The sequence below is a fragment of the Ascaphus truei genome, chromosome 3, assembly GCF_040206685.1.
Source record: "Ascaphus truei isolate aAscTru1 chromosome 3, aAscTru1.hap1, whole genome shotgun sequence".
Lineage (NCBI taxonomy): Eukaryota > Metazoa > Chordata > Amphibia > Anura > Ascaphidae > Ascaphus > Ascaphus truei.
Genome location: NC_134485.1, coordinates 151,999,584 through 152,014,103, shown reverse-complemented (window position 1 = coordinate 152,014,103; position 14,520 = coordinate 151,999,584). Strand labels below are relative to the sequence as shown.

Here is a 14,520-nt window from a genome sequence, read left to right as displayed (position 1 = left end):
CACAAGTGGTAGGTGTCCTAAAAAGGATTAGAAATGGAATTATCGCCCTATCCCTATATAAAATCCTTTCTTGGCATGAGGATTCATAAATGATGTGTTATTTCGAAGTAATGCATCCACTACCATTTACAGGGTATATAGGAGAGGGGCAAAGGTGAAACAGGATATCATTCGGTGCGTTCCTAGAACGACATTGCTAAATCAGAAGCTCCATGTTAATGTATATTTTGGTAGGGGTCCTATGTTTATACAGTATGTTTAAGAATATATGCTCCATTTTTGTCAGCTCAGGTACAATGTGTATAGCTGTAGGGAAAAAGTATGGGAACTCTGTTTTAACACAGACCAGAAGTCACTTCTAATACAGTTGCTCCCTGCTGAGATCAAGCCCCATATATCCTGTTTGACCAGAATCCTGAAATATTCAAACTGTCCTATCAGCAATGTACGCTAGCCACGGCAACTGGGGGTTAGCTGACAGAAAATAGCTTTGTTAAGGATAACTATAGCAACGATAGCTGGGCTGGGGGGTAACTGAAAGGAATATGGCATTGTTAACAACTACTGACTTCTGTTAAGTGTACATGGCAACTGGCAACCTGAATGAATTGTAACTATGTGACAACAACCCGAAAGGGCTATAAGAACTGATGCATGTGCCCATTAAAGCAGACCAGTGAGTGAGAACGATACCTTGTGTCCGAATTATTCACTTGTCTCCAGGCGCCTGTCCAGCTATCCTGTCCAGCACATTGAACCTGAAAGGGACCTCCCGGGAGGCAGTCTAGTCCACAGGGTAGACCTGCTACCGTTGGCGGAAAGCAGACCATATTTTCACTCCAGAATACTTTATCTGAAGTTGCTCCTGCTCTCAGATCTCGCGCTCATGCAACATCAGTGATATAGACATCATCACTGTTGCTATTCAGTTATCCATAATTATCAGGTTGTATTGAATACATTCATTTATATCTCAAACCTTGTAACGTGTTTTAAATCGCATAGTTGGCAATACTGCAGTCATTTTTAAATATAGTTCATATTAAGGGTTCTTTATATGTGTAATGTCACGTTGGAGCACATTAATTTGGTAACAAATTAGTAATAAACACTAAACTGTGACCCCTACACCATTATCATAGGTGCAGCTAGTGCACCTTATTCATGGCATAGCTGGGATCTCTAACACCAATTGCTTTAATTAGTTGTTATCCTTAAACTGAATTTAATTTCAATTAAAAGATATGTTTTAATTTATGCTTTTAGAGATACACTAGCATCAATATTTCATCCAAGCAATGACAACGTTACTTTTCACAGAATAATTGTATCATGGCTAATTAAAATAGAGAGTGCACCAAATATAAGAAATCTCTTTCCTTTCAGCTACCGCCATGTGTTATCTACAATGTCAAATCCTCTGGTACTACCCCTTAACATTAGTTTCAATTAACACTATTTTCTACATACTGTTGTAGGGAAGTTACCCTCCATCCCCACTCCTTTCACAGTATAATAAATTATCAGTGGTAGATATAATGAAAGAGGAGATGCCAGCAACAACATTCGTGTTTGTAAAACCTTCAAGTCAGAGTATCCCTGCCTGGAAAACAAAGGATGCATTACAAAAAGGTGACTTACATGCACTCAGTTAGAATTCTATAAAATATCACCTTATCCATGAAGAGCCATTTTTATATAGCTACTATTTAAACTTGTGTAATAGGGTACAATGAGGTTTCAATTGGTTGTTGGAGCTCTTGCTTATGTTTATCTGGGCACATAAATGTAAATCATTTACCTTGCTGAAGTAGTTGACAGCACGGGTATGGTCAAGCCTTGGGGAAAGCACCATCAGGAGATCGTTCAGCAACAGGGGCTTAAATTCTAAGTAAAACTGTACTGCTCTATAATACAATTCAACATTGGCCACCTATAAAAACAAAGAATATTTACATACATCTGAAAAAACACGAACTATTATCTACCTAGAGAATCATGATATCCAGAAAAATCTAGATAAAGCCAAGACTTATACAGAAATATTTAGCATAACGGTGAGCAACATTTAAGGAAAATATGATTCTGCAAGTTTATGCATAAGCTCATCTAGGTAATATTACATCTAGCAAACAATCACATTTTGACACCAATAAATTAACCTTATAGCTTCACTAGCAGGAAAGGTTTAAGAGCTTCAAAAACAAGATTAACCTTTGTAATGATATCTTTAAATTGTCCTTCCTTCCATGCATCTGTGGGGTGGCTCATCATAGTGATAATGGCATTATCATACTCTTCGTATTTATCATACAGGAATACGAGCTCTGCCCATAGGTGAGCATGCTCGGCTGCTCTCAGTACCTATAAAAAGAACACACAGTAGGCAAATAATATGAAGCTACAAACACTATTGATGAGACCAATTATTCCACTTAATTTACTTGATTTTTTGCCATGTTTCATTAAAAAAAAAACAGATTTCATAGGGTGAAATAAAATGTCCTATAAACAGAAAAACAAAAAAAGTAGTTTTTCTTTACGTGTTTTGTTAGGAGAACCGGTCATTTTCTCCGGTGGTCTTCAAAATACAAAAAAGATTTAATTTACAAGGATTTAGCTTTTTACAGGACATATTGCTGAATAAATACCAAAAGTCAAATATGATTGCCAGTTCGCTTCAATACATTCATATTGTCATCTTCATACTGTATTTACAGATATACCGATACTGTGAAGATTTGAGGTAAGGTGTGTGGCTTAGGCTATATGAACGCAGACTATCATCACCACCATTTTGGCTCAGCAGCCATTTTGAGTGTTTGCATGTATGTGTATAGCAGCTGTTTATTTGTGTATGAAAGCTGCGCTGCAGAGCATCGCTCCTGGCAAAGACCAACCCTCGTATAATTCCTACTAGTCTTGAAATTGAAATAATTGCATTGTCACAGTTTTTCTAACAAACTCATTCTTGTAGCCCCCGCTTCTCTTATCTTGCAGCTACACACAGAGGGCTGAGCGGTTACTCCTTAAGTCAGGAGGTTATGAGGCACACATTACGGGGAGATATGTAGGGTAAAGGTTAGCTTGCGAAGCATATACTTTTGCATGAATAATGTTTTTGTACAAGTCCTTATATTTTTCTTTATCTCTAAGCCAGCACCCTCAAGGGGCGTTATTACTCATTTGAAATGTATAAAAGTGTGATGTCAAGCAATATGTATCAGAGATAGCTCATTTTTTAATTCTGTCTCAATTTTGTACCTTGGTGCAATAAACTCACAATGATATTTTGAACCCTTGACTTATTGATATTATTTCTACGCTTTCACAATACATACAAGCTAGTGTATAGTTATGCCAAAACCTAATCTATATTCACAGTTCCCCTTTGATTAAAATGATACTAATGGCAATATTATGCTCCTACATAGACTACCTTAGGAATATTGACTCTCGACCAGAAGAGCTCTAAGTGCTCCCTCATTTTCTGTGGCTTAAATTTGGAATAGAGGATTGCAAGCTCAGTGAACATCCCCATGTGGGCACGCTCCAGGCCCAAGGCTGCTTCCAGCATGGTGATGAGTTCTTCAAAATACCCACGATCCTAAGGAGGAACAAAGCATTACATATTTTTTGTGTAACTTTATTTAAAGGTTTGTAGTTCCTATATTATAGTTCTTTATAGATTAACTTTCTATTGAGAGCTTCAAAACATTATAGGTTCTTCTTCAAATGTACTAATGAAAAAGTGAAACGAAATGAGAGAAATGGAGTGGCAGATCATTGAATGTTGTTGCAATATTCACCATTTCTTCCTATCGTTAAGAGAAACGACAAAACTAAAATCGGATGTGAGGCTATATGGTACTTCCATATATCTGGACCGGCAGACTGCCTCACAAATTTATAGAATACATAATTAGAATAAATATAATAGTCTTGGTAATATATTCATTTGAACTGTATTAATCCTGAGTAACAGTATTTGATAATCATTCCATGTGTCAAGATCTTTCTAAAATCACATAATCAAGATTTATTTGCTAATCATCTGCTTTTATTGCCTTCCTTATAAATGTCTTGCCATATTACCTTGTATGCCTTTTTCAACATCTTCCAATTGTATTTGCTTAAGTTATTGTGCTAATGGAAAACAAGTCAGAGCAAACAGATTGAAGGATAGTATTTTCGGGTGTGGTTTGATTAGGTCAATGAACCAACCCGGGAATTTATGTTATTTTATTTGAACAATTCTAGATTTGTCACCTATTCTAAGTATTTAATATTTTTACAATTCTTATCAGCCTCAACTTCCAGCTAGTATGAATATTTGTGTTCCTCTGCATACCTGGTAATAATTGATTAACTCCTCCAGTTCATCGGCATGTACTACAATGTGAAGCCCACACATTTGGGCCAGACGAAACTCTTTGCCATCAACACAAGCAAAGCAAACCTGGAAAAAAAATTGCAATGATGAGAATTTCTTAGTAAATAATGTACTAGCAGATTTTCCCTATAACAGCTTTCATCACCTCTTTCCAAGTGCGAGTGCTGTTCGCCTTCCGAGCTCCATCCACTGCTGCTTGATACTCTCCCAGGTGAACCAGCGTGGATGCCAAACGACCAAAATTTGAGACATTATTATAGAGGAGCTTAGCAGCATCATACATTTTTTCATCGTAGCAGCGGTCACCAACCTAAGAGGAAAATGTGAAATACTCAACACTTTCTGAAATGTGACATACAGTACATAGTGAAATGTTCAAATCAGCAAACAGATGCCAGTATCTCTTGACAAACAGCAAAATATACATCAGAAGCTTTTCAGAAAAGAGACGGCGCAAATTTTATCTGCAACTGTGCATAAACTGCCAACAGTATGTAAAGATCCATTTCTTTTCACAACACATCAACCATCATTTTCTTACATTACCTCTAGTTTGGCTCATCATAAATGTTGCTAGAGAACTGGATGACGTCAGAAATAAGTCCTAGGAAATCCTGAGACTTACTTGTTGAATGTGAGCATTGTTGGGTCCATTTATAAATTCCTCAAGTTCAGCAAGCCGGTTGGTTTTAGCAAGAGCAAAAATGAGCTCAGTTTCCACATAAGATTCTCGTGCCTTCTTACGGGCCATCTGCAAGTACTTAACCAACTCTTCCCAATTTCCTAATTAAAATGCATTATAAATTAGAATATCAGTACTGAAATGAAAAACATCTATCCTCTGTTTTTAACTAGAATTCCTTTTTAACAGCAAATGAAAATTGAAGCGCCAGATAAAATAGACAAAGAACATACGTGCTGGATGGGACTGCACCTTAAATACAGGAAATCAAGGTCATGCTGGCATATTTCTTACACTTACTGTGGATAATAATCATTAGACTGGTTAAATAGAACAATATTTTAGATGTACTATACCACTGGTGTTGGCAGCCTGAACAACTTCCATGTAAGAAGAAGGATCGTCTGCTTTAATGTAAGAGTCAATTGCTTCCTTCACCATCCCTTTCTGCAACTGAGCCTTGGCAAGTTGACTCCAAACAGCAGGTTCATTGCAGCGCTCAGCAAATTCATACGCACGGTCCAAATTCCCAATCTGCTCAATCAAAACCTAACAAATGTATTTAAGAAATAGTTAATGCTGTGCAAATATATAGCACTGGATTAAACAAAATTATATATCATGGTGTACCTGCACAGCTGATGTGTTTACATCAAATTTCCTGAAAATAGCAAAAGCCTCCTCAAACAGCTCATTACTGATGGCAATGTTTGCAATATCCGGGGCATCATAATTATCCAGACGATTAATGTATTCCATGACTCTGGTACGGTCAGCTTTAATAGCAGTCAAGATCAGAAGGTTCTGTAGATTTCTGTATTAATGGGAAATATGGGATAAGCCTTATTATAACTACAGTAATAGTAGCGATGAATGAGCATTAAAGCAGAAGAGTAGTCACTATAGAAGTATGCAAATGAGAGCCTCTGCAAGTAAATTAAAAAAGCAATCCATAGTAGACCGTAAAATACACACTTTAAATCAACGCCCATTAATCTGGCTTTCTAATGACAAAAGGCATTTGTTTTTCTCGTTAATTCCATACAGGTTAGAGTCTCAATCCACAGGGCTGCAATCCAAAATGTAAATAAATCTTAGAAAAGCAGTGATTCAAGGATAACACCTCTAAATAAAATGAAGGCATCAAGTTGTCTAGTGGTGAAGAGCAAGTGAAAATCAACTTTTCCTTAATGAGAACTTTACAGCTGAATTCAGGTCAGTTCCAAGCAGAGTTTAACCCAAAAAATTATGTATACCACCATTTAGCTCCGATAATGTGACTATTTGTGATTGCAGAATATATATTATATATTTTTTTAACCTGTGCTCACTGAAGACGGAGTTGTCCAAAACTATCTTCTCCAGCAATTCAATGAGCTCGTTGGGGAGGTCTGCAGTCATGAAGGCTTTTACAGTGACAGACACCTCCTCTGGATCCTGAGTTTCAGACAGTGCTGTTTGTACAACCTGAAAACATGGAAAACAAAGCATAAAGGGTTTACTTCCAAAACATTCTAACAGTAAATTATTTGCTACATGTGCCGACAATGAAAATATATTTAAAATAGTACCCTTTTATTTATCCATTACGTGTATAGTTATTATCCACAGACTGATTAAATCATAACAAAAAGGAGATGTTAGTTAAATGAAAGTTTAATCATTTATTGTGGGTCACATGCAAGGTATTTTAACCACCAATAACTGGGAAGGTGAGGGTGGTTATTTCCAGACTATACTGATAAAAGCTACAGTAATATCTATGGCCAATATCTGAAGCATAAAATATATGAACTACAGTATACCATAAACTAAAAATGAGAAAGTAGATTCGACAACTATAAGGGCAAGTACTCATTGCCTAATAATGCCTAAACTTAAGATAAACTACATTTTTGAGACAATGGTGCAAATGAAAGTATTGGTTAGTGAAATATATACCTGATCAATCAGTGGCCTCCTGTATGGGTTGCTTTCTAGCAACACACTGGCCCACAATTCAGGATCCTTGCGGCGTACTAAATAGCGAGATAAGCTTTTGAAAAGAGAGTTTTCATTGCAAACCTGAAATAAGATTAAAAGGATTAAACTCAAAAAGATAAAAGTTGTTTTAGGAAGTTATAATTTTAATTGATTTATGATGTAAATGAAACCCTGTATGCCTATTAGCACATTAACTTCATAACTGCAAAGCATGCAGTTGCAGATGTTTAAGAGGTTAAGTTAACCATGCAATGTTCTATTTGCATTTAATGACTGTTCAACACCTACAGCAATGGAGAGATTTGCAATGCTTTGCAGTGATTAGGTTAAGGCAGCAGATGTTTTTATACACAATTATTGAAAGCAAACCAATCCACAGAGCTACATATTTACACGTCAGAGTCTTGAAAACACCCATTTAGCAAAAAAGGACTATACTCTCACAGAGTTGGTATTTTTGTGACCAGTCCAATTAATGACCTTAAAAGTCTAAAAAAATGTGGTTTGCTTTGTGAGGATTTCTACTTTTGGTGGACTTTCCCATTTGTAAGTACATATAAAACAGACATACGTTGATCAGTTCTAGGTCACACTGGCCTCGCTCATATGCCACACATGCCAGATGGGGATCTCTCTTCTCACAATACTTTCCAACCACACGACTGTCATAGTATGGGTTCTCTCGAAGGAATCGCTCTGGATTATTGTTGCTATCGATGTAAATTTTAGCCAATGCATTGTGGGTGGCAGGCTCCTCGCAGCCCTCGTGGATTCTAGATTCCAGCCAGGGCAGAAGCAATTTTAACCTGGGGGGGTAGGGGGAAAGTAATATTAACCTTCTAATAATGCAAACTAGTTAGTGTATATTTTTGCACATAACTAAACACTGACTCGATATTTTTTTGTGCTTGAATGGAACATTAGCAGGGAACAAGCTGGAGAAAGCAGAGGTGTCAATGAAGTTTCCTTTTCTTCCCACAGAAATCCTCTGGGGATGGGGTTGTTGCCTTAAAGAATTTAAAGAGAACCAACATAACACACTAATCTTTATTGCACAGGAGGCGCTCAAGCACTCACAATCAATGTATAATGTTTTGTGTGTATGGTATAGACAAGTATTATATAGTTCCTTACCCAATAAACTCTAAAAATCGAACACTTCTTTTTCTTTGGTTGCATGTATAACAAAATATGGATGGACCAAAAATTATGGCATGTTAAAAACCAAAAACTGTACCTGTTACGTTTCTCAACTTCAGCAACAAGCTCATCAGTGGAGAACTGGCCCCTCACAACAAGAATTAGGTTCTTAATCACATCTTCAGAGCAATCCACATCAAGTAAGCCACCAATAACAACTGGCAACCTACTAGGGTTAACCTTGTGTGGGAAATGAATAAACATGTTCAGTCCACTGTCCATTATGAGATAGCAACTTCAGTATTTGTTTTTATTAGAAAGGGGGGTGAAAGCTGCCTATGTGCTCACAATTTTGCTTCCCCTTTGTCAATCTAGCAGATACACAAACCTCCCTCTTTAGTACCAAGAGAGAAACCAACCCTTTTAACACAGACAACCCTCCAACTTTCCCAACCCCAACTCAATGCCATCATCTAACCCATGTTTATGGAGGATGTGCAATTTCTTGTTCGCCTCCTAGCTCCCGTCCTCCTATGATTAGGCAGGCTTTTATATGGGTTTCGCTGTTCAAGTCTTCTCCACGTAATATCAAGTCACAATTAAAAACTAAAATAAAAAGAAAAGAAGTTTAGACACACACTTGTAGAACTTGTACAAGTGGACGTCAAACCTCTTCATTTTTAATTTGGATTGATGCTGGTGACCGTTTTAAGGGGATCCTGCCAGAGGACAGACTGTACCACCAATAAGATATTAAACGCCATCAAGGCAAGCGTTTCTTTTTTTGGACACAGCGCATCAAGTATGGCATGGGTGCACAAACTTTTTGCCCTGTGCCCCCCTGCCTGCTCTCTCCCAGTGCTCGTGCCACCTCTCACCTTATATTAAGCGTCAAATGATGCTGCGGGGTCACGTGACGTGTGACCCAACAGCGTAATTTGATGCCACGGCAACTCAGTGGGTCATGTGATGTCACACCACGGTGTTGCCATGGCGATGCATCACCCGAAGCCTTTTAAATCAAGGTTAGTGAGTTACAAAAGCCTTGTGCGATCCCCCGGCTTGTAAATGCCTCGGGGAAGAGCGCAGGGAAACTTGTGTGCCCCCCAGTTTCCGCATACCTGAAGTACGGGACATTCAGTTCACGCAGTGCAGGAAAAATACCCTATTTGGGGTTGCCATGAAGAGGGCAATAGATTTTTTTTTTCTTGGCCAAAATATGTAACTAAAACCCCTTCTTTAATTATATGAGCAAAGAGTTAATTTAGGATAAAAGACAAGATGTGTGCTAATATTTTATTTAGCTTTTCTGCCTCTATTTTCAGGTTTGCATTTAAAAAGTATAAACACCTAATATTTAAATGCAATGAACACTTTACACACAAACACTTGACACTTGTATTTTTTACAATCTTAAGAAATGAAAATGTTGGGTGAGGTTGCCATAATTTGTCTAATGGCAACATTTGGGGAAGTCTCTCAGGCTAAAGATTTTTTTTTTCTGCTTTTACCTTTTTGGTACCATTTTATTTGTATCAATATAGCGTCCCATATAGTCCCCTTGGATTACTTCCTATTGGTTGCATACTATAAAGATCCAGGAAGACCTCTTTGGAAAAGGGGCAAGTTGTTTTTTTATTTAACACTTCAATAAGGCTACCTAAGCCTAGGACACAGAGGTGATACCAAAAGGGGTTCATGACAAGTTTGTTTACTGAAGACATTTTGGAATAGAATCCACCATCACGCCAAATATTAATCTGACCTCCTTATACCAAGAAGTCATGGCTGTCTAATAAGCTCGCACTTAAGTCACCCATAACTGCAATTTAAATCATGTCATATGTGACAGGAGTAATGCGTTATTTGTGATGTTTAGTTGTTTACCAATATCTGTTCATTTTACAAATCAAAGTAGAAAGTGATGTTTTGAGGACATCTGAAAAGAGCTAACATTTTATAAGTTATATATTTAAGACAAATGCTACTTCATACCACCCGAAATCTAGCTGTTCCTTTCGGACAAGTGAAATTGACACTTACCTTTTGTACATAAATCTCAATGTATTTCTGTAGGTTGTTCCTGTACAAATACAGCACCAGATCATGGACAAAGTCAAAACGATCACATACAATTATCAATGGCAGCTGGTCTGTGAGCTTGGCTTCCTGTAAAAAGCATAAACAATCTGTAAATTACTAAACAAGAAAAGGACCAAAACTGGCCTATGTCTTTTAAAGAACTATTAAGGCAAAAATGAAAAACATCACCATGAACAACGTGGCAGAAATAATTTGTTTCAACACAAGAAACCAATTTGTGAAGTGCTATAATTATGCACCTAGAACTTTTGCCCAATTCATCTAAAATAACAAAGCAGAACATTTCCAAAAGGGAAGAGACATAACAGTGTAACGTAAACATGCATATACCTGTAATTTAAATTTGTCTTAATCTTCTTATTCTTAGGCCGTGCTTATAGTGCCGGCGACGTCGCCCAAAAACAAAAGCATTGCCGCCGCTGCGTGCGCTTATAGTGCACGCGACGGCAACAAGCGACGGAGCGACATTGCCGTGGCGAAAACTTGACGCCGGTAGAATTTGATTTTTCAAGGGCCGTCGTGTCACGTGACGGCCCTTGAACAAATCAAATTGCGGGAATCCCGCGATGCCGCTGACCGGCGAAACATAACTTTCACCGGTGGTGACGGGTGACGTCACCCATCGTGTCGCCGTCTCCGACACTATAGGCAAAGCCTTACTCTAATCGCTTTAGTGCCCTATGCCTTAGACATCAAGGGAGAGCAGGGGGAGGGGGGGAGAGCAGGGGGAGGGAGGGGGGAGAGAGCAGGGGGAGGGAGGGGGGAGAGAGCAGAGGGAGGGAGAGGGGAGAGAGAGCAGGGGGAAGAGAGAAAGCAGGGGGGAGTGGGGGAGAGAGAGGGGCAGGGGGGAGAGAGAGGGGTAGGGGGGAGAGAAAGCGAGGGGGTGAAAGAGAGAGGGGGAAGGGGGAGAGATAGGGGGGAGAGAGGAGAGAGAGGGGGAAGATATAGTGTATGTGTGTGTATGTATATATGTATGTATATATATGTGTATATATATATACACACATGTAGAGGTATCAGTACCGTGTTAGCCGAGCTTCAATAATCAAAAAATAAATAGATGATACCGTTCTGTGGCTAACGAAATGCTTTTATTTGTGCGAGCTTTCGAGATACACTGATCTCTTCTTCCGGCGATGTTACAATGAATGAAGCAAGGATTACTTAAAAACAGTGTCTCTTGGAATGTTATCTGTGCTGGTCCTTCCCCTGGTGTGGATGAGATTTATGGTTGGAGGTGTCAAAGGGTAACTGAAAGCAAGTGAAGAAAGAGTGTGTATGTGTATCAGTGTGAATAAAAATGAATGGAGAGCCCACAGTATAAACAGTGCTCTACACAAGGTGTGTGTGGAGTGAGAGGGGATATAAATGGTGTGGGTGGGTGTGGAAAAGTGAGAGTTTGTAGCACAACTAAAAGTGTGTGTGGATACTATGTGGTCCCTATTGGTGTATAGGGATGGAAAAATAAGGAGTATCCACACCACACCGGGGGAAGGACCAGCACAGATAGCATTCCAAGGGACACTGTTTTTAAGTAATCCTTGCTTCATTCATTGTAACATCGCCGGAAGAAGAGATCAGTGTATCTCGAAAGCTCGCACAAATAAAAGCATTTCGTTAGCCACAGAACGGTATCATCTATTTATTTTTTGATTATATATATATATATATATATATATATATAATATTACTGCAATAGATGCCCCCGTGTCCCATTGACACGCTCGCAAATTTCCTCAAGCAGGACAAGATTTGTCTCCTGCTTGCATGTGCGCAACGTCATTGCGCATGAGTGACAGCTCCGCGCTTCCCTTCACCCTGGTCGCAGCCTTAGATGTCAAACTCTTTGGTATTCATATAGCTTTCTGACTTTCTGCAATGTTGTGTTTAAATGTAGAGCTATATACAGTTAAATATATTATCAAACATAGTATGTTCACATTTGTCATCTGCCATTATGAACACTGCTACAGCAGTGCTTTAAGAGCAATATATTGTAGGTGCATCTGTCACCAAAACAAGTAATTCCTATTTAATCCTGATCAAATGCAAGGTATAGAAACCTACTGGTGAGCGAGCTTTTCTGTGGTGCACTTCACATGACAATCCAACTGTACATAATGACACTGAAGAATATAGGGAGACAGGTGGAGAAACCTGTAAGCCAGAGCTTTCCAAACTGTGTGCCACGACACATTAGCGTGTCGGCTGCAGTGTGTAGGTGTGTCACGCGAACGTAACAAGAAACCTCTGAGCTGTGCGGAAACTGGGGGGCGCATGATTATTTAGGGGGGGCGCGGGCGGTTAGGGCCACCAACAGGGGGTTTGCTAAGCCTTGCACTGCCCCTAGACAAAAATGGTCACCCAGGGTGACATGCGCATGCTGGGGGAAAATAAATAAATAAAAATCCCCCCACCTGACTGGTTGGCGTGCAGCCCATCTCTATCCGAGCTGCACATTGAGGAGGCGACTTTTCCTGCATGGAGCGAGTAAGGTAAGTACAGCTCCATGCCCCCCCCCCCTTAGTCCGATTTGGCCCCCGTGCTCCGATTGGTCCCCCGTGTGTCCGATCCCTGTTTGTGTGTAATAATGTGCAAGTGTGTGTGTGTATGAATGAATACAGACACCAATCCACAGTCTGTCTCTCTGTCATAAATGAGAACAATTTTGGTAATGTACGTTATCTTACAAATCGTATATTTTTAAAAATATAAATGAAAGGTTTTCATGAGATATGTTGTGTCCCCATACATTTTCTTATTGCAATTTATGTATGTGTCCGTATCTCTTATAAGGGGTTAGTTTAACCTCCGGTTTGCTAGTAAAACAGATTTACTGTGTCGCGAAACGATGCATGTCTAAAAAGTGTGTCACCAACATGAAAAGTTTGGAAAGCTCTGCTGTAAGCAATTTACCTTTTAACATGTCCTGCTCATTCGCCAGACAAAAGGTAATGCACAAAAAACAATAACTTCCATCGGGAAATTGTTGATATACATTATTTGTACTGCTCTACAAGGAGAATTGAAACCACTATGACAACAGAATAGACATAGGCCTAGTTTATAGTAGGGGCTACGGCGACGCGACTGTGTGACGTCAGCCATCGCCATCCCTACAGTGATACCTGCACTCTGGTGCAGGAGACCAGAGATCGCAACTGGTGTATCGTGGTGGAGGCGTTGCCGTGAGTGGTTCACCCTCATTGGCTGAACTGCTCACGTGCCGCTGACGTAACGCGGAGATCGCTGTTGAAGTAAAAAAATCTCGATTCCAATGATCGCAACTGCGTAACATCACCCGTCACGCCCATTATGGGCACCCGCGACTGAGTGCATGTACTTGCTATGGCACCGCGCAACATCGCAGTCGCAAATACTATAAACTCTGCCTTAACAAGCATGCTATGCTATAATTTGTGCCCATCAAATAACTCAGTTCAGATGCTCCACCTTGTAAACTGTAAAACATTCTTCAGTATTGTTATACTGCTTTGATATCTGTACATTCTTTTTGAGTAAACTGAAGAAGCTTTAATCCCCAAACGTACCATGGGAGGTTAAAGATAAAGATTAAGGGCAATGGGGCTTGTGATTGATTGTTGCTAGCATAATAATTCTCTAAAGAAAATTACATTTCTAAGCATTAAATATTTCCGAAATGGTATTTCAAGAAAGTTACACTGTTAAACAATGACATAAATGGCAAAGTGATTTATCTGGTATTAAAAAAAAAGGACATTATTTAGGACAAATACAATTCACAATAGAATTAAAGCATATATACGTTGTGATACTTTTTAGCAGACATTAAAGTTCCTCATAGATTAAATTATTATGTACTGAGCTTTGAAAACCTCATATGTTTCTTCTTCAATTTAACAAATGCAGATTCTCAGACTTTAAAGGAGCAGTCTACGCTGACCACCATTTTAGTAAATACATGTTTTACTTTAATAGAGCTTTTATTTTTTTTAAATATGCTCATCCATTCTGGTTGGGACTGCTGCTTTAAAGCCATTTTTACATGCTCTTAAGTGTTTGCAAAAGGGATAAGAATATAAAGACTCAGCCGTCAATAACATGACTGAATTACTGGTTGATTTCAAGTGCTGGATGTATTAAGTGTGGAGTTAGAACCAGGAGTTGAAACAAGGAAATGGTTAAACAATGTATAGTATGTTGAAGTAGTTAATTGTTAGTACTTATAACTCCATTG

The 14,520-nt window shown here is 38.9% G+C and overlaps 1 protein-coding gene across 1 annotated transcript in view; it reads right to left on the bottom strand.

Annotated features, from left to right (window-relative positions):
- The window catches only part of CLTC (clathrin heavy chain), a 305,075-nt gene that overhangs the window by 79,410 nt on the left and 211,145 nt on the right, over positions 1 to 14,520 (bottom strand). The window contains exons 15-27 of the mRNA XM_075589655.1: positions 10,242 to 10,367; positions 8,296 to 8,438; positions 7,630 to 7,864; positions 7,017 to 7,139; positions 6,397 to 6,542; positions 5,706 to 5,889; positions 5,432 to 5,624; positions 5,019 to 5,176; positions 4,539 to 4,703; positions 4,352 to 4,459; positions 3,440 to 3,607; positions 2,215 to 2,364; positions 1,802 to 1,933 (exon numbers count right to left, since the gene is read on the bottom strand). Of these exons, the coding sequence (XP_075445770.1) occupies positions 1,802 to 1,933; positions 2,215 to 2,364; positions 3,440 to 3,607; positions 4,352 to 4,459; positions 4,539 to 4,703; positions 5,019 to 5,176; positions 5,432 to 5,624; positions 5,706 to 5,889; positions 6,397 to 6,542; positions 7,017 to 7,139; positions 7,630 to 7,864; positions 8,296 to 8,438; positions 10,242 to 10,367 (2,031 nt within the window). The remainder of the gene's footprint in view (positions 1 to 1,801; positions 1,934 to 2,214; positions 2,365 to 3,439; positions 3,608 to 4,351; positions 4,460 to 4,538; positions 4,704 to 5,018; positions 5,177 to 5,431; positions 5,625 to 5,705; positions 5,890 to 6,396; positions 6,543 to 7,016; positions 7,140 to 7,629; positions 7,865 to 8,295; positions 8,439 to 10,241; positions 10,368 to 14,520) is intronic.